Source organism: Microchirus variegatus, assembly GCF_963457635.1.
Source record: "Microchirus variegatus genome assembly, chromosome: 10".
In the NCBI taxonomy this organism is placed as follows: domain Eukaryota; kingdom Metazoa; phylum Chordata; class Actinopteri; order Pleuronectiformes; family Soleidae; genus Microchirus; species Microchirus variegatus.
Window position 1 is genome coordinate 16,685,158 of NC_139811.1, and position 24,817 is coordinate 16,709,974.

Here is a 24,817-nt window from a genome sequence, read left to right on the forward strand (position 1 = left end):
GGAAGATGCTTTAATACAGGGGTCTCAAACTCAAATGACCTGAGGGCCAATGCGCATCTATTGTGGTCAAGAGGGGGCTGGCCTAGAATTGGGGGGGGGGGGGGGACAACTGTTCACAATATTGCATCATGATATCAGACACTTAATAATACTATTTATGATGAAAAATGAATGTATTAATATCAAAAACAGACATTTATTTTAAATTACATAAATAATAGTGTGGACAACTGTAATTAAAATTTGTACCAGGAGCCGTTTTGGCCACTGCTAGCGTATTTATATATGTAATTGAATGTTGTATATTATACATTTAATAATGGGATAATTATGACATGATCATTATTATTATGGTTATAAAAAAAATGCTAGCAAACATATTGTATAGCAAATATTGTATCACCTCGCTGGTGACACACTGTGTTTAAAAGACAACGTGGTCGTGGGCCATGTTTTCATGATAACATGATATTAAGTGGGGGACCGCATGGGGCCCCCGGGCCACCAGTTTGAGACACCTGCTTTAATAACGTGGTAGTTACCCTGTAAGATAACCTATAGTATCTCTCAACGACATCAGAATTATTTTATTAGCTTTATTTTCTCACTTTGTGCACAAATTGTTTTGTATGTAGAGAAGCTCAGTCACAAATACAAGAGTAGTGAATTGGAGGATTTTCTCAGCTCAGTTTCACATGTACACATGTAAACATGTAAATTACAGCTGCTTCTTTCGACTTTGTCTTTCATCAAGACGAGGCTAAAGTTCAAAAGACTGTGTAGACTGTTGTGTGCAGTCTAAAGTTGGCATCTATAATTGACAAAAGTTGTGTTGTCATAACGTAGGATTTTGTTTTGTTACAATTTGCCGACTGTGACTTTCCTGTTCTTGCTTTTACATTGCATTATATGTAACACATTGGTTCACGTGTGATTTGATTGGACTTGACTATGTGGTGTCTTTGATTTATTAAAAAGATTACATTGTTTGTAAAGATGTAGATAGTAACTTATTAAACCTAACGTTTAAACAGCTCATAAGGAGGCAGCCAGGAAGGTGTCAGGAAAGATTGCCATCTATGCTGCCTACAAATGGCAAATATTTACATATTTTAGCACGATAGGCTTGTAGGGATCGACACAAAGTATAGTTTTATTTCCAACAATTTGAGGTGGCACAGAGGAGTATTTTCAAAGTTATTTAATGGAATCCTCATAGTCTGACAGTAGCAGCAGTGAGAGGCTGCCAGAATCGATCAGAGCATGCAAGTTTGCTGCATGACAATCAGTAAATAGTCAGACCGTGACCACAAAGACACTCATCCACATACTGACTAAACGTGGTTTAAAAATAGTTTTCTGAACTCAAACTGTGAAACTTAATTTTGTTTAAGACAAAAAAAAAAGCATGGGTAATGATTTGTCATCACACACACACAAACTAGAGTGAGCTGTGGCTGCCTAGCAGCAGGCTGACGAAGCTCAATCCCAGCGACTCCCTCATCCTGCACTGTCAGCAGTTATGAACAACCAGAAATACGATGGATCAGAAACCCTTAAAGCCCCAGCACATATCAGACATGTAGTTTGATGCATAAAGCTGCAACAACAATGATTAAAAAAGCACATAAGCAGTGTTGATTGACAACAGGGAAACTATATCCAAATTGTTTTCATTGGACTTATAACGTCAACATATTTACTTATTAGTTACTGTGTGCAGGATCCCACAATACAAACACCTGAATCCCCGTCAGTGACTTCATCTAAAGTCTATCAGACATTGCTTCCTGATCAGTGAGCTTCTTTCCATGACAGGCAAGGACCGTAAATCCCCTGATATTATGAATAGCTGTCTTGCGCATATGGACGCAGGCTGGTTTCATGACCAGTGGTGGTTGGGCTCGGCTCAAGAGATTCAGCAGCACTACCAATCACAAGCAGCTGTCCCCACTTATTGCATTTTCTTGTCACTGTGACAACCCTCAGAGGACAAACACAGGCGAGGAACAACTCACTGCTCAAGGTGAACAAACAGAAATAACTGATGCCACTTAACTGAAATAACTGATGTCCAGATGGCATTTATTTCATACTACTAGATAATGCCATCTGGTGGTATTATTAATTGGTCACTACTGTAACAATTGTAATGTCTGCCTTTTGATCTGGCATGCTTTAAAACCCTTTGATGGATCAATTACACAAACGTCTAACTGTAGTTTGCCCCACATGCCAATATTTAAACAAAGACCTTGTTCATGAAGGTAAACCTTTAAAGCATTACTAATGTCAACAATGGTGGCTCTAATAAGTAGTTCACAATTAAAAAGGATCTCTGTACCTTGCTCTCAGCAAGGTACAAATAGGAACAATGCATTCATTCATTCATTCTTTGTTTGTTTGTTTGTTTGTTTGTTACATTATGTTCCAAAAAAAGTATGTGTATTTATTCCTGCTGTTCAAGTTTAAAGATGGTTCTTCCTACAGGCAATGCAATGATTTTGTATATAGCTGATCAACAGAAAGGCAATTCAAAGCATATGAAAAGAATAATGTGTTATGCAAAGTTGTGCAAGTACTCAGTGGGAAAACTGTTCTTCCAGCAGCTCAGTATTACCAAGTAACAAAGATTATAAAAGCATTACTCTGTATGTGACAAACCCTTTTATTGCTCAGGGGGGAAAAATGTCAATTTATATCCACTATTATGCTCAAATGGCTCAGAGCAGTTATGGGACAGTCGTAATAGTAAAATTGTTCGATAATTACTTACATTTTTTTGTTTTTATTTTATTAGTATAAATTGCACTGCATTCTGACTCATTGCAGGACACAGCATAAAATATCTTTGAACCTACAAGATGAAATGGTATACAACCAAATGCCTCTACTTCCCATACAGACAATGGAACCTCAAATTAACAACATAAGCACTGCCATCTAGTGGCACTACAGAAAACAATCAGGGGTTGATTCCTTGAGATAACCCTCATCCTTTTATTGTCCAAATATCACATATAACACTAACTATGTCAGTCGAAAATACAAGGATAGGAAATCAACATCAGCTCCCCATCTGCACATAATTCATAAAATGGTGATGAGCTACACAAATCATTATAATGTCCAATCCTCTGATCATTTACGTTGGGGGAACTTACCTCAACTGTGGCCTATGGATGCAAACGTATGCCTCATTCCCCTTTGGTTAGCTTCACTGTTGTAAATTACAGTTACCCTCTGGCATATAACACCCAGAGTCTGCTGATCTTTCGATCTGTCTGTTTCTGAACATCACTGTTCAGTGCAGTTGCTCTCACTGTAGTTAAGGAATCATATTCCCTAAATTAACTGATGTGATTCATCACTGGCAGTTTTTTTACGGGCTGCTTTCATGTCCACATGCTGCTGCTGTTTCTGTTTCTTCAGGTGACGGTAGGCCGCCACTGCTCGCTCCCTCTCCTCCTCCATGATTCTCTGCCTGGCCATAGAGGGCTTAGCTGTGGAAACCACTGCGTTGCCTAGGAGAGAGTTGAGAAGCAGTCCCTTTGTAGAACTCTGGTAGCAGTACAGGAGGAAAAGTTAAGTTAGCCACTTAGTCAAATTTCTGTGATATAGTGATAAATCAACAAAGCACTTACCTTTGATGTGACCTGAGCTTTCCTAGGTTTGATGTTCAAAGACGGAGGGGCCATGGAAACTTCCCCAAATGGAACATGATCTAAGCATCAAAACCAGCATTTGTTTACACAAGAAACTTTAACTGTAGCAGGTTTAAGTGCGATATAATACGGTGAAAATAAAACACCATTAACACATGCTAAGCATTAACTACAGACATATAAATCTGACAAGGCGGTAATAGTGTGTTTTCCACTGGTTCCTCCTCCCCATACTACACAGTCTCAAATAATACTGCATTTTAAATTATGCTGGGCCAGAAAAAGTGATCCTTTTACTTCTCACTTTAAGGATTTGATTTTGATTCACAAATCCTGCTGCAGCCTTCTGTCAACTAAGACAAATGAGAGAAGTGGGTGAAGGAGAAGTACAGGTGATTCAAAACAACACAAACAATAGAAACAAAAGATTTGGGGCCAGTTTTTGAACTTATAAGAATATCAATTTGGCTGTATCTGATTTTTCTGTGATCAGTCAACTAAAATGCCAAATCCCAAAAAAATAATTGAACAAAACGGCAGAGAGTCTCAATGCTCTTAAAAATGTTAATTGTATTCATTAAATATAAAAAAAATTGAAGAGGAAATAACAACTATCCATTACCTACCGACAAACATCTCCTTTTCCATCATGTCCTCTTTTCTGTTCAACTTTTTCTGGTGCAGCCTCTGTAGCCTCCCTTTATCGTGCCTGAGAGAAGACATTAGACTTTTATAATTCAGGACATGTATGATAACATGATTTCCAGTTGACTTTATTAGAACCAGAGACCAAAAACTGCATAAAAGCAGAAAATGTATTCATCTCATCTTCCCCATGGCATGTTGTTGCTGATTTGGATTCAATTTGTACTCACTCCTTCTTTTTCACAGACTTGCCTAACCCGACAGGCCTCTCCTGTTGTTCTACATCCAGCTCAGGCTTTCTGTCTATTTGGTTCTTCGTGAGAAAGAGCACATGTTTGGCCGCATTGTCCATACGCCGCAGATATGCCTTCTCACTTTCCTGCTTTCCCCTCTTGAAATGTGGCACAGGGATGTCTCCATCTTCTGACTCTTGTGGTTTGCCTTTGGATGAGATGGCTGAGGAAGACAGAAAATAAACTTTCATGACATCTATCATGACATCAGCACAGACCTTTACTTGTTTATTCTTTTTAACTCACCCTCTCTTGGCTTTTGAGATTTTTTGGATCCCATTTGATTCTTGCTCTTGATTATCTCGCGCAGCTTGAACGGGATGTGTTTAAGGTGGTCTACTTCTTTGGCTTTCTTTGGTTTACCATCTCGCTTCAGCGTTTTATCACTGCAATTCATACATGTCAAAAAGAAGTGAGATAAGGAAAAGTTAAAGCTAAAGTTGGCAACAATGCAATGTATGGATGCCAATTACTGTAAGACACAAAGTAAGTACTCCGGATACATATAATAAAAAACAAAGGGAAGTAAGAAGTTTAACTGCAGGCTAATGTCATCTCTAAAGTATGAATTTAACATTTCACTTCAGTTAGCAGCTAGCTTAGGGGGCTAATAACAGCTAGCTAGCACTTACTCCATTGCCTTTTACACAGTTAGCTTCCTTACGTTACCTCAGGTGATGTTTAGACTTGTTCCCTCTTTTTACTGGCTCGTTGGCTTTCTTCGTATTCTTCCCCATGGCAGTTTATTTTGTATGAATACAACAACACATGTGGATCGAGCGTCGTGTCAGCCTTTCAACTCTGAACCTTCACCTTTGTCAAAGAGGGAGCAAGGAATGAAGGAAATGAAGATGGCTCACTCTGTCAACTTGTCGGGGACAACGTAGACGTAAAGTTGCCGTCTCTTATGTCGAGGCTTAGGAACGGGGATTGTACCTTGTATTGTTTTAATGAGTGGTTCAAAGAGTACACTATGCATGATACATTTTGGGGAATAAAATACAGAATGGACTCGTAATCTAAAAGATGGACGAATTCTGAGTGGAGTGATACATTTAAAATAGTAGACGATCTTTGCTCAGAAGGCTGTCCTTATTTGCTAAACCCAACAGTTGCTGTTTTCAGTTGCCACCGCGAGATGGCAGTGTAGTTCATAGACTTTGCTGTTGATACAGATAACTGTATTTATCCTCCTCAGTTTCCATAGTTTCACCTCACACACACAACCATTCACCGAGAGCAGGAGGAAACATTACATGGTATGTGGGAAAGAACGTCAATATTTAAAAAAAATTTTTTAAACACAATGCAAGGTGCAACAAGTAGAGCTGAACTGGTCTAAAAATGAAAATACAGGGAATACAAACTGCCCAGGTTAAAAAATATACAGTGATAAATGCCTTAAAACAAAACAAAAACAAATACATACATACAATAAATACATTCAACAAATATGTTGTATATATATATACATACATACACACATAGAGGTATAGATATATACTGTATACACATATGTTTATGTACACGTGTACATTGTTTTATTGTATGTTCTTAGGTCTATTAGGTCACACATTTTTATGTTTAGTTTATCTCTGATGTACAGCACTTTGTTTCAGCTGTTGTTGTTTTTAAAGTGCTTTATAAATAAAGTTGGATTGGATTGGCTTTATAAATAAAGTTGGATTGGATGTGTGTGTGTGTGTTTGTGTGTGTGTGTGTGTGTGTGTGCGTGCGTGCGTGCGTGCATATCACGTTGCATGTCCTTTGCATGTCACATGTCACATGTGTGTGCGTGTTCCTGGACTCTCAGGTGAATGATGAACAAAGTGTATGCTAAAGTGTGTGTGGGGGGGGGGATTACCTGTGAGATTTAATGCAACTCAATCTGGGAGAGTGCTGATGAAATGAAGCTGCTGCTGCTGGTGTTTGTATGTTCACGGTCCTGTAGAAATGACATAATGTTGCTGTTGGTTTGCAGATAGCGACAATCATGGGACATATTCTGAGCAAATCCCTTTCGCTCCATACCAGGTTGTGGAAATAACGTGCTCACCGTTGTTCTAAAATCCACCACATTTGTCTTTGCTGCCATGTGTCTGTTGAACATCAGGAAACGAATATCCCCTGAGCTGCCTGTCAGCCAAAACGGCATGTGCAGCTCCACGTGAATGTGAAAGACGTGTGTGTGTGTGTAAACAATGTGATGAGGAAGCTGCAGTTTATTGGTCGGTAGCATCATAATCTTTTCAGTCTGTGGCATATATAAGAGGGCACCTCTGAACAGCAGCCCACATCTCTGCAACACTACCAGCTGGTACACAGGTGGTGAGTATAATGTTTTCTGCACACTTTGACAACATGTCGTATTTCCTTTGGACCATTACTTTTATATTGTGTTTCACAATTTCTCAAACTGTCAACTTATGCGTTTTGATTTTAATGTTAATATTAGGATGAAAGTGCTCCCTTTTTCTGTCTTGGGGAGGATTTGTATGTATCGTGATAGGTTAAAAGACAAAGTGGGAAACTCATACATGTCAGAGAATAAATTAAAACAAATGCTTTGCTATTAATACTAATTCTACCAAAAACGTAATTATGCTGGTCACTGTCCAAATTTAAACTGCAGGAATCTTTAAATTGCATTAGATTGTCCAAGTGTACAAAGGTTTTGGTAGAGTTTACTTCCAAAACTCCTCCCACTTGCAGAAAATGTACTAATGTAAATAACAAGTTACTGTCTTGTTGTGCTGGGACAAAATGCAGATTCAGCTTCTGTGTCTTCACAGTGTTCTCATTATGAAGCCACTGTACTGGCATCAGCTGTTTCATTAGTGATGGAGCATGAGATTACAGCAGACTCTGCTCTCTCTTTATGTAGATTTATTAGGATGTTAACTTGTTTAGAAATGTTTGAATAAAGATTACAGTAAATTATCGTGAAAATGTATTTTATTTATTGGTTTTCAGTGACCAAAAGTCAATAAAGTGACCCTGGATATTCCATTGTAGCTTAAAGGACTGTAAAATGGATCTGGATGGGGCCAAACCTGAAATGAAGACGGAAAGCAAAGCTCCCCATGGAGCCACAGGTCCTGTATCCCCGTGCAAGGGTCCACGTAAGTTCAAACAGAGGAACAGCCGCCAGTTCAAGAGTAAGCCTCCTAAGAGGGGCGTCATCAGGTACGTCAGCTTTTTCCTGACCTCCAAAGAATTTGAATAGAAACCACTTCATTAACAAAGGTGAATTTCTCTCTTTCTCAGCTTTGGAGAGGAGATCCCAGGAATGGAAGGCCTCGGCACAGGTATGGAGAATTGGCAGTTATGTAATCACATTTAAAGTACCATGCATTTTGTTCTGACTATTTGTTATTTTCTTTTTAGACATCACTGTAATCTGCCCGTGGGAAGCCTACAGCCTTTTAGAGCTAAATGAACTGGCTCAGTATGGAATCATCTGAGTGTTCTCACTGTAAATTATTTTTTTATATCAATAGTGGCTTTGTTTGAACGCTAAATGACACTTTAAAGATGTAAAGTATGTTGAGTGTATATTTTGGATGCTGTTTTTTGTCCAAGTTGTTTTTATACATTAAATCACAAACATGTGCTATTGAAGCTGTACATTTTTTTTACTGGCTTTGGGTTTACAACTTTCAGCATAGTTTTTAACTGATGTAATCAAATGCAGGATAAAGTTTGACCTTCCTTCTTATTTTCCTCTTTGATGAACTGAATTGTGCAATTTCAACATGTTCATTCTTTTTATTGTATTGCTTTGATCTGTCCCTTTTTAAGGAAATAACTGCCATATTTGAACCATACAATTATCATATGGTTGTGTAAAGGGTCAAATTCAAAGGACAAAGGGCCTTCTATGAAACTTAAACACTTTATGTTGGAGTACAGGATTCAGCTCACATAATGTATGATAAAGCAGCTAATTAGCTTAGCTTAGCTTAAAGAAAGGACACAGGGGAAACAGCGAGTCTGACTTTGTCCATGCAACACAATCTGCCTTCCAGCTGCTCTAAAGCTCACAAACCAAAGTTGTTGTATCTCCAATAAATATTACACAACGATTCTGTTGCGGTTTTACATGGAGTATTGTTGTTGCTATGTTGTCTATTGTCTGTTCACAATTTACTCCACCTTTCATCCAGTTCACACATAATCAAATGGAATTCAAATAGAACAGGACAATAGTCTCTCATAAAATAAGTGTTTATAAGGAAAACTGTTATTATAATTACCAATTTTCAACCTTTATGGAGATTGTGTCTGATTTACGATGTAATCTGATGGCCCTTTGCTTAAAATGTATTTGGCCAATACATTATTTGTTAAAGGTATAGGGCACATACAGTGACAATTATGTCAAGTAAGTGCAACTGACTCACTTGAGGTTTGTAAATTGAATTCCTTACCTTGGATCTGTCTGAAAACATTGATGTTTTCTTTGCTCAATTAGTTATGTCTGTCACCACCTGCCATGTTTCTCCATTCCAAGCGGTCAGAACCACTTAAATATCGCTCGTCAGTCTACGTCATAATACTCTGTGCCTCTGTATGGTTTCCAGCAGTCGTGTAGTGATTAACAGAGTCAAAATCTGGACACCCACTATGACAATGGCAACTGTCCCGATCAAGCCATTGTGCTGCTCGATCCAGCGAGAGATTCCCCCCAGACAGCCACCCAGGAAAATAACACTCTGAGCGGTAAACTCGTCGAGCAGCTGGGCTCCAACACCACACTGAGAATTCCACACTGTGCCGTTTTCCAAAGGGTCCACACAGCAAGTCGCAGGGACGCCACAGGCCAGCACTCCTGGAGCTGAGCAGTTGTAATATCTGGAAAAGGGGGGTGGGGGGAATGAACATACTGAGCAGCACATTCTTCACTAAAAGGTCATTATACTTTTATTTCCAAGTTAATCACACTGAACTCACATGTTGACGTTCCAGTCGCGATAGTTATCTGCCCCGCAGCACTGCAGATTTGACTGGATCTCGTCTGTGATGAACCTCAGGTCCAGATCATCCTGGTAGTGCACCATGGCGGTCAACATTCCTGACCGGAGATAGTTTCCAATCTGATCCTGTAGACTGTAGAGCATGATGGCAGCCAGCACCTGGACTGTGATGAGCACCAGCACCACAGCGGAGAACAGCTTCAGCAGGCAGCAGTTTTCTCTCAACGTGCCCACACAGCCCGACAGGCAGAGCAAGGTGAGCACAAGGCCCAAAGTCGCAAGTATCAGCATGGGGTCAGTACCGATACTACCGACCTTCTCCTGAGCAAATGACTCTTTGCTGATGAGGCCCCACATCCCCAGACCGAGAACCACAAGGCCCAGAACTGTGAACGTAAAGTTACACAGGAACAGGAAGTATTTGAGGAAATAGTCAATCAAAGAATAACTGTAGTATGGTCGAATCCTGGACAATACAGGGCTCTTCTGATCTTGTCCTTTGTTTGTCCCTGCTTCCAAACAATGCGGAGTGACAAGATCAACCTCTCCGGCATCCTCTTTTGCAGAAGTGCCCTTTGGACACAAAGAAATACAACTATTAATACCATAGTTTTGAGGAGAAAGAGACACATACTGCAACCCTTACCTTTGGTATGAGGGGAGAGGACTCGTTCTGTGAATTGTCCCTCCTAAACCACGGCAAAGGAATCCTTTTTATCACCAAATGTCTCCACATGTTGACAATCACCGGGAGATGAACCTCCCTGTGTGTTTGCCGGGTCAGAGTAATTGAAGCTAACGTTGAAGATAGGAGGGGCATTACTGTATGAACAGAAGAGCATGTGAGCTGAGGTGGAGTGACCACGCAAGTGTTTGACCCCAGGCTGCTGTGAAGCGTAGGCTTTCTTCATCATGTGAGAGTCACAGTGAGGGGATTACACAGTCGTTGTAGCATGAGAGAGACTCTCTCTCTCTCTCTCTCTCTAGAAAGTATGAACCAGAATAAACTTTTAAGACAATGTTTACTCAAACCATGAACATAACATCAGAAAAAAACAATGCTTTATTTATATTTTCTTTTATGACTCAATATATATGAACTCAGTATTGTGCTATGTGATTTCTTGTTTGATTTTGTTGTTGTTTTGGTTTTGTTGTGATTTACACCTTCAGGGCCACCATATAAACTCAATTAAAACTCTAAGCTGTGTGTTTCTGCTGCAAAATAAAAACAACAGTATGTGTATGATGTAGGCCTAGTGTGTGTGTGTGTGTGTTCTTGTACCTTTGGCATACTGAGGACCAGTGAGGGTTTTTAACCAACAAAGTGAGGTCATTTTTACGAAGTGAGGACATTCTCACTTTGTTTTCATTGAAATCACTTCCTAAGGTTGTAAACATGCTATTATAGAATACAAAAACCCGTTTTCCAGCGCAGGTGTTTCACACACTTTTTGCTTTGGGGCTCCACCTGCAGACATTGTATGGTACTGTGTCCAGTAGTTCTTTATAGATGACATTCATGAAGGACATGTAATTGTGTTGATTTATAAAGTGGAAATGCTGGTCCTCATCACTTTTACCCGGTCCTCAGTATGCAGGAAGTACAATAATATGTGTGTGTGTGTGTGTGTGTGTGTGTGTGTGTGTGTGTGTGTGTGTGTGTGTGTGTGTGTGTGTGTGTGTGTGTGTGTGTGTGTGTGTGTGTCCAGAGGAAATAAAATGAGATGCATTTTGATTCAAGTGTTCATTGCTGCTAAGATACGCAGCCATGAGTGAGTCAATTACAAACAGCATGTGTGAAAGCAGATGTGACTGAGGTAAAAAAAAAAAAGAGGAAAAAAAAAACAGAGAGGTTGGCTCACACTTTGGCCGCACATGTCCACTGCTGTCATTCTTTCCTCTGCTGAGAGGAAGAGCTGGACTCCAGATATGAGTCCTGCCATAAATCTGTTTTTTTTTCACATGTATATGTGCATTTAAATAAGAGAATACAGTGTATATTATAATATATAGTATACATAACATACATTTATTTATGGTACTTACTTATATATATACTGTAACTTATCATATAATGTTTTTTCTTCTTCTAAGTATTATACACTTTATTAGGTCCCCCTGCTCGACTGCTTATTAACACAAATCTCTATATATTATTAATATATTAAGTGTCCTGTGTGCCAAAGACAAAACCAAAATACTTGTTTACTCAAATGTCACTTATGAGCTAAATAAGATGTTAGTGAGACAGAAACCGTAGTTGATGGGCGAATACAATTATACTGGATTTACTGTGACTGTTTTTGTTTTTTTCCAACAAATCTGACACTTTCTTTTCCTCCTTATGAAAATGTTTCTTGGGATTTAAAGAGCGTTTCTTTCTGCAGTGTTGCCAGAAATGACTAAAAAGTACAGCACGCAGTCGGCAATTCTGTCTCCATGTGTTTACAGTTGGTGCAGATGGCAGCACTGACAGACTCACTTTCAGCATCCGTGTGTTTGCCTCATGTCATTATATTTCAGAGCTGTGCGCACCAGCACAGGATGCAGCGCAATCTTTCCAGTGGAATGAGACGCTGATCTGGAGTCAATCAAAGTTGTAAATTCTTGTGACAATGGGCATATTATTCCCGAGCTGTCAAGACAGAGAAGCCAGTCGCAAATGATATGAGTGATACCATACATTTTTGTTGTACCTCTCTTGGGTCCAAATGCATTTCACAGCCAAAATGTCCAGACTTTAAAGTGAAGAAATCTTTCAACAAACATGTGCTCCCTTCACCCTCCATTAATTATACAGATTATCAAAGGCGTCAAAATGTCAAAATTATTTCATGAATCAGATGGGTTTGAGCTGTAAAAAGTGTCTTTGGGGCTCTATATTTTTCCAATGACAAAAATATGAAAAATTTCAGTCTTAAATAAAGTAAACCTGTCTCTAAAACGGTATTTCATGGAAATTTATGTTTTCATTACCTCTCTCAGTATCGTCAAACATAACTCCTCCGGTTTTTGATCTACAATAGCCTGACATTTGAAAGGACATTTTCACACTGGGTTTGTCATTGTCTAGATCAGGTTGTATGACAATAGTCATCAGGAATGCTAAATGATGGAGCCACACTGTGACACATTAAAAAAAAAAACACCTCCTCTGGATCAGAGCCTGGGTCATCCTACAACTCTCACAGCAGCCAAGAGATATAGGGAGCGTTGTTAGGGGATTATGTGGACCTCACAATTAGGAGTTTTCTTTTTTAAAGTTTGCAGATGTTGAGGCTGCAAGACACATTTATCGACGGCCTTCAGTGGAAACCATGTGTCTGCATGAGCTTTGTCCTCAGTCTTAGGTCTTTCTCCGTGCCAAAGACACTGCATCACTCAAGTGGGTGGGAGCAGGTGGTGGGATGGAGTTTTGGGAGTCAGTTATAAGAGAACGCTGCCGGGGTCACAGTTTCTTAGTGGGTCACTGCTGAAGGATCGTATCACAAGGAGTATTTTTTTCCCTCCCCAAGGTACTACTTCACTAAAAAGGTATCGTAAAATCCTAGTGCAGCTTGATTTATATCTTGGGCCACACATACTGAGTGAAATATATTTCCTTGCATCACTTTTTGCTCCTCTGCAGCACCCGTGTCGCTGTCTGTTGTTGTTGTTGTTGTGAGGAGGATGAGGATGAAGGAGGCTCTGGTCCTGCTCTGCATGGTCTCAATGTGTGCAGCTCAGAAATGGAAAACCCCACGCTGGGATCACAAAGGTCATTCCACAATATGTAAAAGATGTCTAATTATGTGACGTAAACAATGTGTTTTGATATTTGCCTTCACAGTCTCATTATAATTCTCTGTCTTCAGCAGAACACACCTATAGCAGGACCTGTTCCAACCTGACACAGGTCCTGGACAACTGGAAATTTGCCATTCTAACCCAAGTGAAAGACATGCTGATTAATGACCCTGCCTCAGTCCTTCCTGAATACAGCAGGTGAGTCCTACCAGCAGCATCCGACTGCAGCTCGAACAAAAACAGGGTCTAAATGTTCCCCGAAAGTCACGTGAACTGTGCAGGAGAATAACAAGACTGTGACGTAACTGGTGTTTTTGTGCTTTGCAGTCGCACAAAATTAGGAATTGTGTAACACGTTGCACTCTGTATTTGACCACTGGACTTGTCGGAGCCAGTAATGTGATATATACGACTGCCAAGGTCCTCACAAGGACAGCTCCACTTGATTACATCACCTCACTCCACTATTCCAGAAGAAATTGTTTCAGCTTCAACTTCTGATGAATAGCTTCTGGCAGACCCTTTAGAGTCTGCAGCATGTTACCAACAGCCATGGCAGTGTTTGATGTGAATATTCCTGAGTTATTTTAATCACGTTCCCATATTAACATTAGCTTTATTTTATGCACTTTCTCTTGTCATTTACCTTTTAATACAATCGTTTATTTGAAATATATATATCCACACAGTTTGGAATTATTTCATCTAAAACACTGTTGTATTAAAAAAGTATTGCTACATAATCCCCTGTGTGAGCATCAACATCGTCTATGATGTGAACAACGACAGTTTGAGTTACACGCGTGCGGTTTTATTTCCTCCTACTAAAAACTGGACAATAAACACCCAATTTGAGGCTGTTATGGTTTCTGGGGAGTTCTGTTCTTAATATCTGTTATGCCAATGTTTTTCCTGCAGATGATGAGGCTGTTTCTGCTCAGCACATTGCTTGACTTTTAAAGCAGAAAAGCACAAACTTAACTTAAATATAAGCAAATGTCCTCAGCATGATGTCAGCTCTGACTGGACGTTCCAGCGATGAATGTTTACTGACTGGTCACTCCCCCCCCCCCCCCCCCCCCCGATCCTAGAGACCAATTATTCACTTAACTCAAATATCTTTGCATTTGTCCAGGATCCAACCTCTGTCAGATGCTCTGGGAGACCTCTTCAGGCAGTTTAACGCTCTAAAAGATGAGCTGGGGAAGCTCACGACAAAGTTTGACAGCGTGGAGGCATTCGTGGACGACTTTAGATTTACTTCGCCTCGGCGACGCGTACAGAAGATTCCCCCAAAGTTTGGACTGAGGTCTCCTCTGCGGGCTCAGATGAGGGCCCCTGATCGAGGGTTTATCACCAATCCAACAGCGGGCAGAACGTGGAGGAGAGCGCCTCAGAGACCTTAGACTCTTTAGACTGTACACTTTTTATTTGTTATAAACATTGTTATACAGTTGTCATGAATTAATCCTTAGTCTATTCTATTTTATTGAGTGTGACGTAATAAGATCTATTCAGAGTCAGTGTCTGTCAATATTTTCAAAACAACTGGCTGGAGTTTTGGAGAGACAGCTCAATGGAACCAGAAGTTGTCACAGGCTTGGAGTCGCTGTCCGTCTGGAACTTGTTCCCTGTCGTCATCCGACAAAATAATTGCCAGTATCTAATGTTTAAAATCTGACAAACGTTAGATACATACAATTATTTTGTAAGATGTTGACGGGGGAAAACTTGGGGAATGAGTCCAAGTCTGGAACGACTTCCGGCCCATTGAGCTGTCACTCCAAAGCAGCAGCCAATCAGCAGGCAGCTGCAATAAAAAAAACACGCAAACGCAAAGAACATGTGTATTTTCAAACAATAAAATACAATATTTTTGAATGATTTAATCCAAATTTTTTTTGCTTCTTAAAAAGTGTGGTTGTGGTGTGTAAATTTCCACATCCTTCATATAACCGGTTGTATCAATATAAAACCACAAGGTGGCAGTATTTACCGATTTATCGCATTCATGGTCATCTTGCTGCACTGTCTGGTTATAAAGTAACAAAATGGAATGAAATGTAAAAGCCAATAATATACAAGAGTCAAATCTTCACTTCAAATACAATCTGTGTGATCTCGTCTCCATTTTTCTGTTGTTTTTTTATGATTATAAAACAATTATTGCACAACCCTTTTGCTACGCATGGAACAATTTGATTCACCACACTCTATTGAACCTAACTCAAAGTCGCAATTACAATAACTCATCATCATTCGTGTTATTTAAAATCTGTGATTTTTAAAAAAGGTGTTTATAGAAAAGATCTTCTCATGCACAAATTAAAGCTGCTTGTGAACTACATATTGATAATGTGACAATCAAAGAAAATTGGGATTTAAGAGGGAAATCAACTGGTGTGTACTGTATATTAATAAATCATTAAATATGTAGCTTGATTCAGTGACACAATCTGTAGTTTGGGCAGGAAAACTAAGCTTCAAGAGGAGTGTTGAAACTCCTCCTCCTCTGTGTCTTTATAAGCCTCAGTCTCTCTTGTCACCACACTCCCTCCCTGCTCACCTCTCTTCCTGACAGTCAGACTCTCTTACACCACACACTGACAACATGCTGGGGACCCTCTGCACTCTCATCACTGCTCTAACATGTAAGATCTGCTTCTCTTTCCTTTTAAAAACCCATATTATCTCCAAACAGAAACCTTTGACTCAAGTGTTTTCTCTGTGTGTTGACAGATGTTGATGCAGCGATCGTGCTGACCCAGACGCCTGCTGTCCACACAGTTTCTGCAGGACAAGAGGTTGTTCTCAACTGCAACATTCAGAGATTATGATGGAAATGGTGTGCAGTGGTATAAACAGGTTCCTGGTGGGGTCCCTCAGTATGTTCTGAGGTTTCTCTACACCGACAGTTCTCCAAGCTTTGGAACAGGATTCTCTTCAGACCGATTTCACTCTAAATCCTCATCAAGCATAGATTACCAGTTCATTATAAAGCGAGCAGAGGCAGGAGATTGTGCTCAGTATTTCTGTTACACATGGGATGACTCTGCTTCTGAAGCTGTACCACAGTGATTTACACTGTGACAAAAACCTCCTCAATAAACACTTCCTCTTTCTGAATCTCTGCCACATGAATAAACATCAACTTAGCATTAAGCTAATTTATTCACACGCACACACACACACACACACACACACACACACACACACACACACACACACACACACACACACACACACACACACACACACACACACACACACACATACACATATGTATCGTGTGTTCCAGTTCAATAAAGAGTCCACCTAAAGACACAAGAATGTTTGAAAGAAGTGCAGCAGTTTTTAGTCAAATAAATAAACTGATGATGGGACTGAGATGTTGACAGTGAAAGTTGGAACGTTTCAGTTCCGCTGCCGTCATCAGTGAGAGTCAGGAGGTTTTTGTACAGACATGTGTACAAACTGAATCACTGTGGTATTCGGACAAGGCACCAAGCTGATTGTGACGGGTAAGTACTTTACAACTGATCATGAAACAAAACTGATCTGTGATATTTCACTCATTTTGACTTTAATGAATGTGTTCATTTCTCACTATTTGTTTCAGACATTTAACGGTTTTTTGGGGGAATTTCAGTTTTGTCTTGGTACAATGTTGTGTATTTAACAGATAAAGAAAATGCTTTTTCTTTCTTTTACACAACCATAGTTTTTGTTAATAGTAGAGTATTTGAATAAATGGGAGAAATTTACTTATTTTCACTGAACCAGTCTAAACCAATTTAAAGGCCATTTTAAAATATTTAATTTCATATTAGGCTCTTAAAATTAACTTTGTTATTATTAGTAGTAGTCGTATTGATCTGGCATAATTATTCACAGTGATACATTTTATCAGAACTATATTAAAAGTAAATTGTGATGTTCCTTTTTGTAGGTTTGTCACTCTCAGTCTGATGAGTCTGTACTTCTTTCTCTCTAATCCACTATTATTTTACCAACAGTGATAAAACTCCAAGTCAGTTTATCTTTGAACCCATGTTTCTGAAGAAATTTGTCTTAATTATCATATTCTTAATTAGAAATATGATTGAATTCCAAAGAAAACAAACGTGGATATTTTAGATGTATATAATGACATCTCAGCAGCAAACAAAATACACAGAGACTGCTGTGTTATTCATATTTATTAGATTCTTGGTCATATCTTTGTTGTCCTCCATGTGTTTTCAGACTCCAGTCTCCCTCCTCCTGTCCTGACTGTCTTCCCTCCGTCCAGCGCTGAGCTGCAGACCAACAAAGCCACTCTGGTCTGTCTGTTCAGTCAGTCTGTGCCTTTTGCAGATGTGACCTGGTTGGTTGGTGGGAGTCCAGTGAGCAGTGGAGTCTCCAGCAGCTCTGCTGCTCACCAACCGGACCAGACTTTCCAAATCAGCAGCCATCTGACCGTCCAGACGTCAGACTGGAACAAGGATAAACCTTACACGTGTAAAGTGTTGCTGGGCTCCCAGACGTCAGAGAAAACCATCAACAAGTCCATCTGTCCCACTGAAGAATAACAGAGGAGCATGAGTGACTGTTTAAAACCTGCTGTTTGTGCTGTTTGCTCATCAATATGTTGAAAAGTTTGTCTGCTTGTAATACATGCTGTGAAAGTTAGGTGGAGCTGTTGTGTCAGATTTGCAACAGTTGCTTAATTTGTTCAATGAAATAAAAAAAAACATTGCAATCAAAAAAATGTCTGAATCTATTCGATCTGATGACAAATGGAACTTAGGTCAAAAGTTTCTGAGTTGCAAAATGTTTTTAAAGATGAGCATTTTCTTTTGATGTTGGTGTCCATGAGAATAAGAGGAAACAGAGGATTCCTACATTATATTTATCTGCCTATACATTACTTCAAATGAGAAAAGACACTTTGTAAATATATTTACATTTCCAATAAACTCAGAGTCAATTTTTCTATGATTTCAAGTCTTGCCAAGTTCGAAAAATCAAATGAGTGAAAACCGAAACTGAGATTTCATCCTCCATCAGTCAAGCATCACCTCCTCCTCCTCCTCCTCCTCCTCTCCAGGATGCACCTGCAGGCCTCTCCTGATTGACAGCTTCATGTAAATGAATAGGTCATGTTACAGACATGTGTAAAATGACAGGAAACTGTCTTTGCTGTTATTTACATTTGATACATCCAGACATTAGATGTCTGCAAATAATGATGACACAGTTTGAACGTTTATATCCTGAAAATCAATGACAACTGTTGACCCATTAGAAGCTGCTAGTAAAGTTAGCAAAGTTACTGAAAGACAATTAAATTATTTAAATCCACTGATAATCCTGGTTTCACTGAGTGATTTCCCTCCAAAACACTGAAACAGAACACACAGACACGATCATAGCTCCTCCTCCGACCAGTGTCTCAGTTTCAGTGTCGTATTAAATGGCTCCTGCTCCACCTCCTCTCCTCATCCTGCAAACCCTCGGCTCTGTCAGCAGTGACTTCTCCGTCCAAGATACAAGGTTGTTGTTGTTGTTCTCAGCACACACTGACAACATGCTGTGGAACCTCTGCACTCTCATCACTGCTCTAACATGTAAGGAGGCTGACTCTCTGCAGCTCTGACCTCGTCTGTGTCTTTCTCTTCACTCCCTGATCGTCTTGTCATTTCCAGGTGTGAGTGGAGTGACCGTGGTCACACAGAGGCCTCCTGTTGTGACGGCGAGGAAACAAGAGACAGCTTCCCTGGACTGTAATCTGGGGACTGTGACTGACGGTGGTGCTCGTTGGTATAAACAAATCCAAGGAGCAGCTCCTCAGTATGTTATCATGTACTATCATGGTGATCGTTCTCCATTCTATGGCTCTGGGTTCTCCTCGTCCAAGTTCACGTGTACTCATCAGTCAACATCAGATTATCGTTTGATCATAAAAAATGTGGAGGAGCGAGACTCAGCAGTCTATCATTGTAGCACATGGGACGAGTCTGCAAAACACTGGGTATCACAGTGATTTACACTGTGACAAAAACCTCCTCATTAAACACTTCCTCTTTCTGAATCTCTGACACTGACTCTGAACAGAATGCAAGACCACATGTGAATAAAAATCAACTTTTTGGTATTTTCTTAAAAGCCAGAAACAAAATGTCAAAGTAGTGTTTTTTATTTTTGTTGATATACTTTTATATTGTCATTTATTTCAGTGTTCCAGTTCAATAAAGAGTGTAAATGATAAAATAATAGTAATGTCACAGTCAACAGTTTGATTTCCTGTTGATTTGCTGCTGAAGGTTTGAAACCTTCAGTCTTCTCTAATAACTTGTCAGGAACACAGAGAGGAAGGACACAAACATGAAATGTACTAACTGTGTGTTCATTGTTTCACACTCTGATGTCATCAGTAAAATCATTCATTCATAGACAGTTTATACAAATGTACATGTACTGTGTGTACTGTGATATTCACATTTAGTGCACTTTTAGCTGCACAACATCTACCACCATCAGAAGTGAAATATAGTTAATAAGAAGAAAATGATGATCATGATTAGTTGGTTTAACTTGTGCACTTGAACAACCACCATCCTCAATAACCTCACTACTATTGCAGGCTTTTCTATATAATAAATAATGATGTTCTCCTCTGATCCAGTCAGTGATTAGATGTTGCTGTTCAGGTGTGCAGAAACATTATGTTATGGAAACTCACTTACTGTTTCTTTACATCACAGTTACATTAATTGTGATTATCTGAGTGAAACTGAGATGAAATAAAAAAAGAATGGTTTGGTGATGTCAAATCAGCTGAAGACACTGTTTCTGTGATTTTAATTTAAGTTTATATTGAAGACAAAATGCTGTGACACAATGATGATGTAAGAAAACTGAGCTGAGTGTTGAAACTCCTCCTCCTCTGTGTCTTTATAAGCCTCAGTCTCTCTTGTCACCACACTCCCTCCCTGCTCACCTCTCTTCCTGACAGTCAGACTCTCTTACACCACACACTGACAACATGCTGGGGACCCTCTGCACTCTCATCACTGCTCTAACATGTAAGATCTGCTTCTCTTTCCTTTTAAAAACCCATATTATCTCCAAACAGAAACCTTTGACTCAAGTGTTTTCTCTGTGTGTTGACAGATGTTGATGCAGCGATCGTGCTGACCCAGACGCCTGCTGTCCACACAGTTTCTGCAGGACAAGAGGTTGTTCTCAACTGCAACATTCAGAGATATGATAGCAATTATGTGAGCTGGTATAAACAGGTTCCTGGTGGGGTTCCTCAGTATGTTCTGAGGTTTCTCTACACCGACAGTTCTCCAAGCTTTGGAACAGGATTCTCTTCAGACCGATTTCACTCTAAATCCTCATCAAACACAGATTACCAGTTCATTATAAAGCGAGCAGAGGCAGGAGATTGTGCTCAGTATTTCTGTCAGACATGGGATGACTCTGCTGATGAAGCTGTACCACAGTGATTTACACTGTGACAAAAACCTCAGAGAGAAACTCACAACAGATTTCATGAATTCTGACTAAAATCAGTCAAATCAAAGTGAACCTGGAGTGAAAGGAGACTGTTAGAAAGAAGAATCCACCTAAAGACACAAGAATGTTTGAAAGAAGTGCAGCAGTTTTTAGTCAAATAAATAAACTGATGATGGGACTGAGATGTTGACAGTGAAAGTTGGAACGTTTCAGTTCCGCTGCCGTCATCAGTGAGAGTCAGGAGGTTTTTGTACAGACATGTGTACAAACTGAATCACTGTGGTATTCGGACAAGGCACCAAGCTGATTGTGACGGGTAAGTACTTTACAACTGATCATGAAACAAAACTGATCTGTGATATTTCACTCATTTTGACTTTAATGAATGTGTTCATTTCTCACTATTTGTTTCAGACATTTAACGGTTGTTTGGGGAATTTCAGTTTTGTCTTGGTACAATGTTGTGTATTTAACAGAAAAAGAAAATCCATTTTCTTTTTTTTACACAAACATAGATTGTGTTAATAGTAGAGTATTTGAATAAATGGGAGAAATGTACTTATTTTCACATTTTCACAGAACCAGTCTTGATTAAAGAACAACGCTAAACCAATTTTAAGGCCATTTTAAAATGTTATTAGGTTCTTACAATTAACATTGTTATTATTAGTAGTAGTAGTATTCATATGGCATAATTATTCACAGTGATACGTTTTATCAGAACTATTTTAAAAGTAAAATGTGATGTTCCTTTTTGTAGGTTTGTCACTCTCAGTCTGATGAGTCTGTACTTCTGTCTCTCTAATCCAATATTATTTGACCAAAAGTGATAAAACTCCAAGTCAGTTTATCTTTGAACCCATGTTTCTGAAGAAATTTGTCTCAATTATCATATTTTTATGTGGATATTTTAGATGTATATAATGACATCTCAGCAGCAAACAAAATACAGAGAGACTGCTGTGTTATTCATATTTATTAGATTCTTGGTCATATCTTTGTTGTCCTCCATGTGTTTTCAGACTCCAGTCTCCCTCCTCCTGTCCTGACTGTCTTCCCTCCGTCCAGCGCTGAGCTGCAGACCAACAAAGCCACTCTGGTCTGTCTGTCCAGTCAGTCTGTGCCTTTTGCAGATGTGACCTGGTTGGTTGGTGGGAGTCCAGTGAGCAGTGGAGTCTCCAGCAGCTCTGCTGCTCACCAACCGGACCAGACTTTCCAAATCAGCAGCCATCTGACCATCCAGACGTCAGACTGGAACAAGGATAAACCTTACACGTGTAAAGTGTCTCTGGGCTCCCAGACGTCAGAGAAAACCATCAACAAGTCCATCTGTCCCACTGAAGAATAACAGAGGAGCATGAGTGACTGTTTGAAACCTGCTTCTTTTTCTGTTTGTGCTGTTTGCTCATCACCAGTTTTACCTGATAGATAATGTGTCTGCTTGCTGTTTATCAGTATCAGTGTTGCATTCAATAAAAATTGATCAATGAAGATAACTGTGTCCCAAACGAGTCTGAGATTCTTTGTAGACGCTATAATTAATCCAAAGATACCAGCACCTCAATCGACTCATGCAAAATGTATTTATTATTCTGTTCTCTCATTGAATCTTTCTTTAGCTTATAAAATGACAGCCTTCTTGAAAAGGTGCAACGTGACACTCTTCACATAGGTTGGTGATGTTTAACCTGTCTGCCTTTAGCTGAACCAAGACGGTCACACACAGTGAAACAGAATGTTCACCCTCAGTCAGTGAAGCATCACTTCTCGACTTCACTTTCTTTTTTTAACTTCCCAGGATGCACCTGCATGTCACATCTCCTTATTTAGCCCCATTAAAATACAAATATTATAACTGATTAGTAGTTTGCGTTGAGGCAGGAAACATAGAGAGAAGAATATATGTACATACCATAAACTATAACCACATTGGAGACTTATTGAAATGCAGTAATGGTGATATAATGTAAGAAACTTGGTAATTCTTGTCAGACTTGGCTTTATTTATAGAACTGACATTAACTTATACTGCTAATATTCATAAACTGAGCCAGCTTGTGATAAAAAAAAAAAAATGCTTTTATAATATTGTAATGGTTGATTTACCGTGTGAGCACCTCTAAAGACTGAAAACTGCAAGTGTATACAAATGGTTTTTAAGTTTATTTCAGTCACAGGCGTTCCCAAATGAACGCAGATACACTTGTGTTGACCCATATTAAACACACATTGTTTTAAATTAAATAGCAGCATATTGCACATAAAGAAACAGATCGTAAAGGCGTGTAGGCTGAAGTTCACGCTTATTTTGCCTATATGTGCGTCAGCGTGTAATTTATATATATAAAAAAAACCTTATCATGAAAACAAGAACACATAATACACATAATACACTTAAATGATATACAGTATATTCATGAAAATGTGTGTAACAAGCCAAGATAGATCAAATTTAATTGTGTGAAATATATTTTTCTTCCCTTCCAAATATGTTGGCGAACATTCATCGTTAACATCAAAAATCATCAAAAATGATTTAATCTGTCCATTGTTGACTTTTGTGAAAACATAGTGACGATTTAAAAAAAGACAGCCTTGCTAGAGTTGACCTGGCTCTTGGTATCAATATAAAACTCTAATTATGTGATATAAAATATACACTTTTTTAAATTATTATAATTATTATTTAAGTATAATTATTTTATCTTCATTTTATGCCAAAGGAAAATGATAATCAGACACCTACATTTTACCAAGCGGACCTTTCATAGTGTTTCATAGTTTCAGCCATCCAACATGTGTCAGAAGGAACAAAAAGAGGAAGTGTTTAAATGAGGAGGTTTTTGTCACAGTGTAAATCACTGTGATACCCACTGATTAGCAGAGCCGTCCCATGTGCTACAATGATAGACTGCTGAGTCTCGCTCCTCCACATTATTTATGATCAAACGATAATCTGATGTTGACTGATGAGTACACGTGAACTTGGACGAGGAGAACCCAGAGCCGTAGGTTGGAGAACTATCACTACGATAGAACCTGAGAACAAACTGAGGAGCTGCTCCTGGGATTTGTTTATACCAGCGAGCTGGACTCAGAGTCACAGTCCCCAGATTACAGTCCAGAGAAGCTGTCTCTTGTTTGCTTGCCGTCACAACAGGAGGCCTCTGTGTGACCACGGTCACTCCACTCACACCTGGAAAAGACAAGACGATCAGGGAGTGAAGAGAAAGACACAGACGAGGTCAGAGCTGCAGAGAGTCAGCCTCCTTACATGTTAGAGCAGTGATGAGAGTGCAGAGGCTCCACAGCATGTTGTCAGTGTGTGCTGAGAACAACAACAACCTTGTATCTTGCAAGAGTGAAAAAGGATTGGAGAATGAAGAGAGAAGGTGCTTGACGGGCCATTTATTAACACAACCCTGAAACTGAGAGAGTGACAGGGGGAGGAGCTTTGATTTAGTCTGTGTGGTCTGTGACTCAGCCCTTATTTTTCATAATTACGAGGGCCACACTTATATATATATATATATGTATATATATATACATATATATATATATATATATATATATAAAAAGTTTCTTTCTTTTCATTTTGTATTTTAAGTGCAGACGTTCAGGGAATAAATAAGCGACTTCTTTCTGGTTCCCTCTTCTTTTTATGATCAAAAATTGAATGAAACATGTATTTCTTGTTCTTTTTTCACAATCAGTGACCAAAAAAGGAGTAGGCTGCAGCTTCAGGCTTATTTTTGCCTATAGCTTGACTGAAGAGACTGTTAATTTACATGGAGCTCTAAATAAGAAGCAAGGGTCTGCAGGTGCATCCTGCACCAGAAGAGAGGGAGGAGTAGAAAAGTCATGCTTCACTGATGGACGATGAGAACTCAGTTCCAGTTTCTCCTTCGATCAGATTTGTTGTTTCATTCGATGCCAGCTCATGAAA

The 24,817-nt window shown here is 39.3% G+C and overlaps 6 protein-coding genes across 6 annotated transcripts; 4 read left to right on the top strand and 2 right to left on the bottom strand.

The window, feature by feature from the left end:
* Positions 1 to 2,739: 2,739 nt before the first annotated feature.
* ccdc137 (coiled-coil domain containing 137) lies at positions 2,740 to 5,411 on the bottom strand. Its single transcript, XM_083896397.1, has 6 exons — positions 5,273 to 5,411; positions 4,850 to 4,989; positions 4,541 to 4,766; positions 4,292 to 4,374; positions 3,645 to 3,724; positions 2,740 to 3,561 (listed from the first exon to the last, which is right to left on the bottom strand). The coding sequence occupies exons 1-6, from the start codon at positions 5,338 to 5,340 to the stop codon at positions 3,346 to 3,348; spliced, it is 813 nt and encodes a 270-aa protein (XP_083752523.1). The 5' UTR covers positions 5,341 to 5,411; the 3' UTR covers positions 2,740 to 3,345.
* A 2,223-nt stretch (positions 5,412 to 7,634) lies between these two features.
* On the top strand, positions 7,635 to 8,118 carry LOC310932924 (retinal cone rhodopsin-sensitive cGMP 3',5'-cyclic phosphodiesterase subunit gamma-like; the record flags this gene model as incomplete). Its single annotated transcript, XM_083896328.1, has 3 exons — positions 7,635 to 7,789; positions 7,871 to 7,911; positions 7,991 to 8,118. 3 exons carry the CDS (start codon positions 7,635 to 7,637, stop codon positions 8,065 to 8,067), a joined length of 273 nt encoding a protein of 90 aa, XP_083752454.1. The 3' UTR covers positions 8,068 to 8,118.
* Positions 8,119 to 9,153: 1,035 nt separating this feature from the next.
* tspan10 (tetraspanin 10) lies at positions 9,154 to 10,315 on the bottom strand (the record flags this gene model as incomplete). Its single annotated transcript, XM_083895833.1, has 3 exons — positions 9,154 to 9,457; positions 9,557 to 10,152; positions 10,226 to 10,315. The coding sequence occupies 3 exons, from the start codon at positions 10,313 to 10,315 to the stop codon at positions 9,154 to 9,156; spliced, it is 990 nt and encodes a 329-aa protein (XP_083751959.1).
* A 2,705-nt stretch (positions 10,316 to 13,020) lies between these two features.
* LOC310932706 (uncharacterized protein) lies at positions 13,021 to 15,684 on the top strand. Its single transcript, XM_083896044.1, has 4 exons — positions 13,021 to 13,097; positions 13,211 to 13,339; positions 13,437 to 13,566; positions 14,504 to 15,684. Exons 2-4 carry the CDS (start codon positions 13,252 to 13,254, stop codon positions 14,772 to 14,774), a joined length of 489 nt encoding a protein of 162 aa, XP_083752170.1. The 5' UTR covers positions 13,021 to 13,097; positions 13,211 to 13,251; the 3' UTR covers positions 14,775 to 15,684.
* Positions 15,685 to 15,979: 295 nt separating this feature from the next.
* Positions 15,980 to 17,939, top strand: LOC310933336 (immunoglobulin lambda-1 light chain-like; the record flags this gene model as incomplete). Its single annotated transcript, XM_083896802.1, is given in 5 exon segments — positions 15,980 to 16,019; positions 16,108 to 16,199; positions 16,201 to 16,434; positions 16,856 to 16,889; positions 17,614 to 17,939. Coding segments are annotated over 5 exon segments (726 nt in total).
* Positions 17,940 to 18,937: 998 nt separating this feature from the next.
* On the top strand, positions 18,938 to 22,219 carry LOC310933338 (immunoglobulin lambda-1 light chain-like; the record flags this gene model as incomplete). Its single annotated transcript, XM_083896804.1, has 5 exons — positions 18,938 to 18,977; positions 19,056 to 19,180; positions 20,649 to 20,849; positions 21,154 to 21,187; positions 21,894 to 22,219. 5 exons carry the CDS (start codon positions 18,938 to 18,940, stop codon positions 22,217 to 22,219), a joined length of 726 nt encoding a protein of 241 aa, XP_083752930.1.
* Positions 22,220 to 24,817: the final 2,598 nt, after the last annotated feature.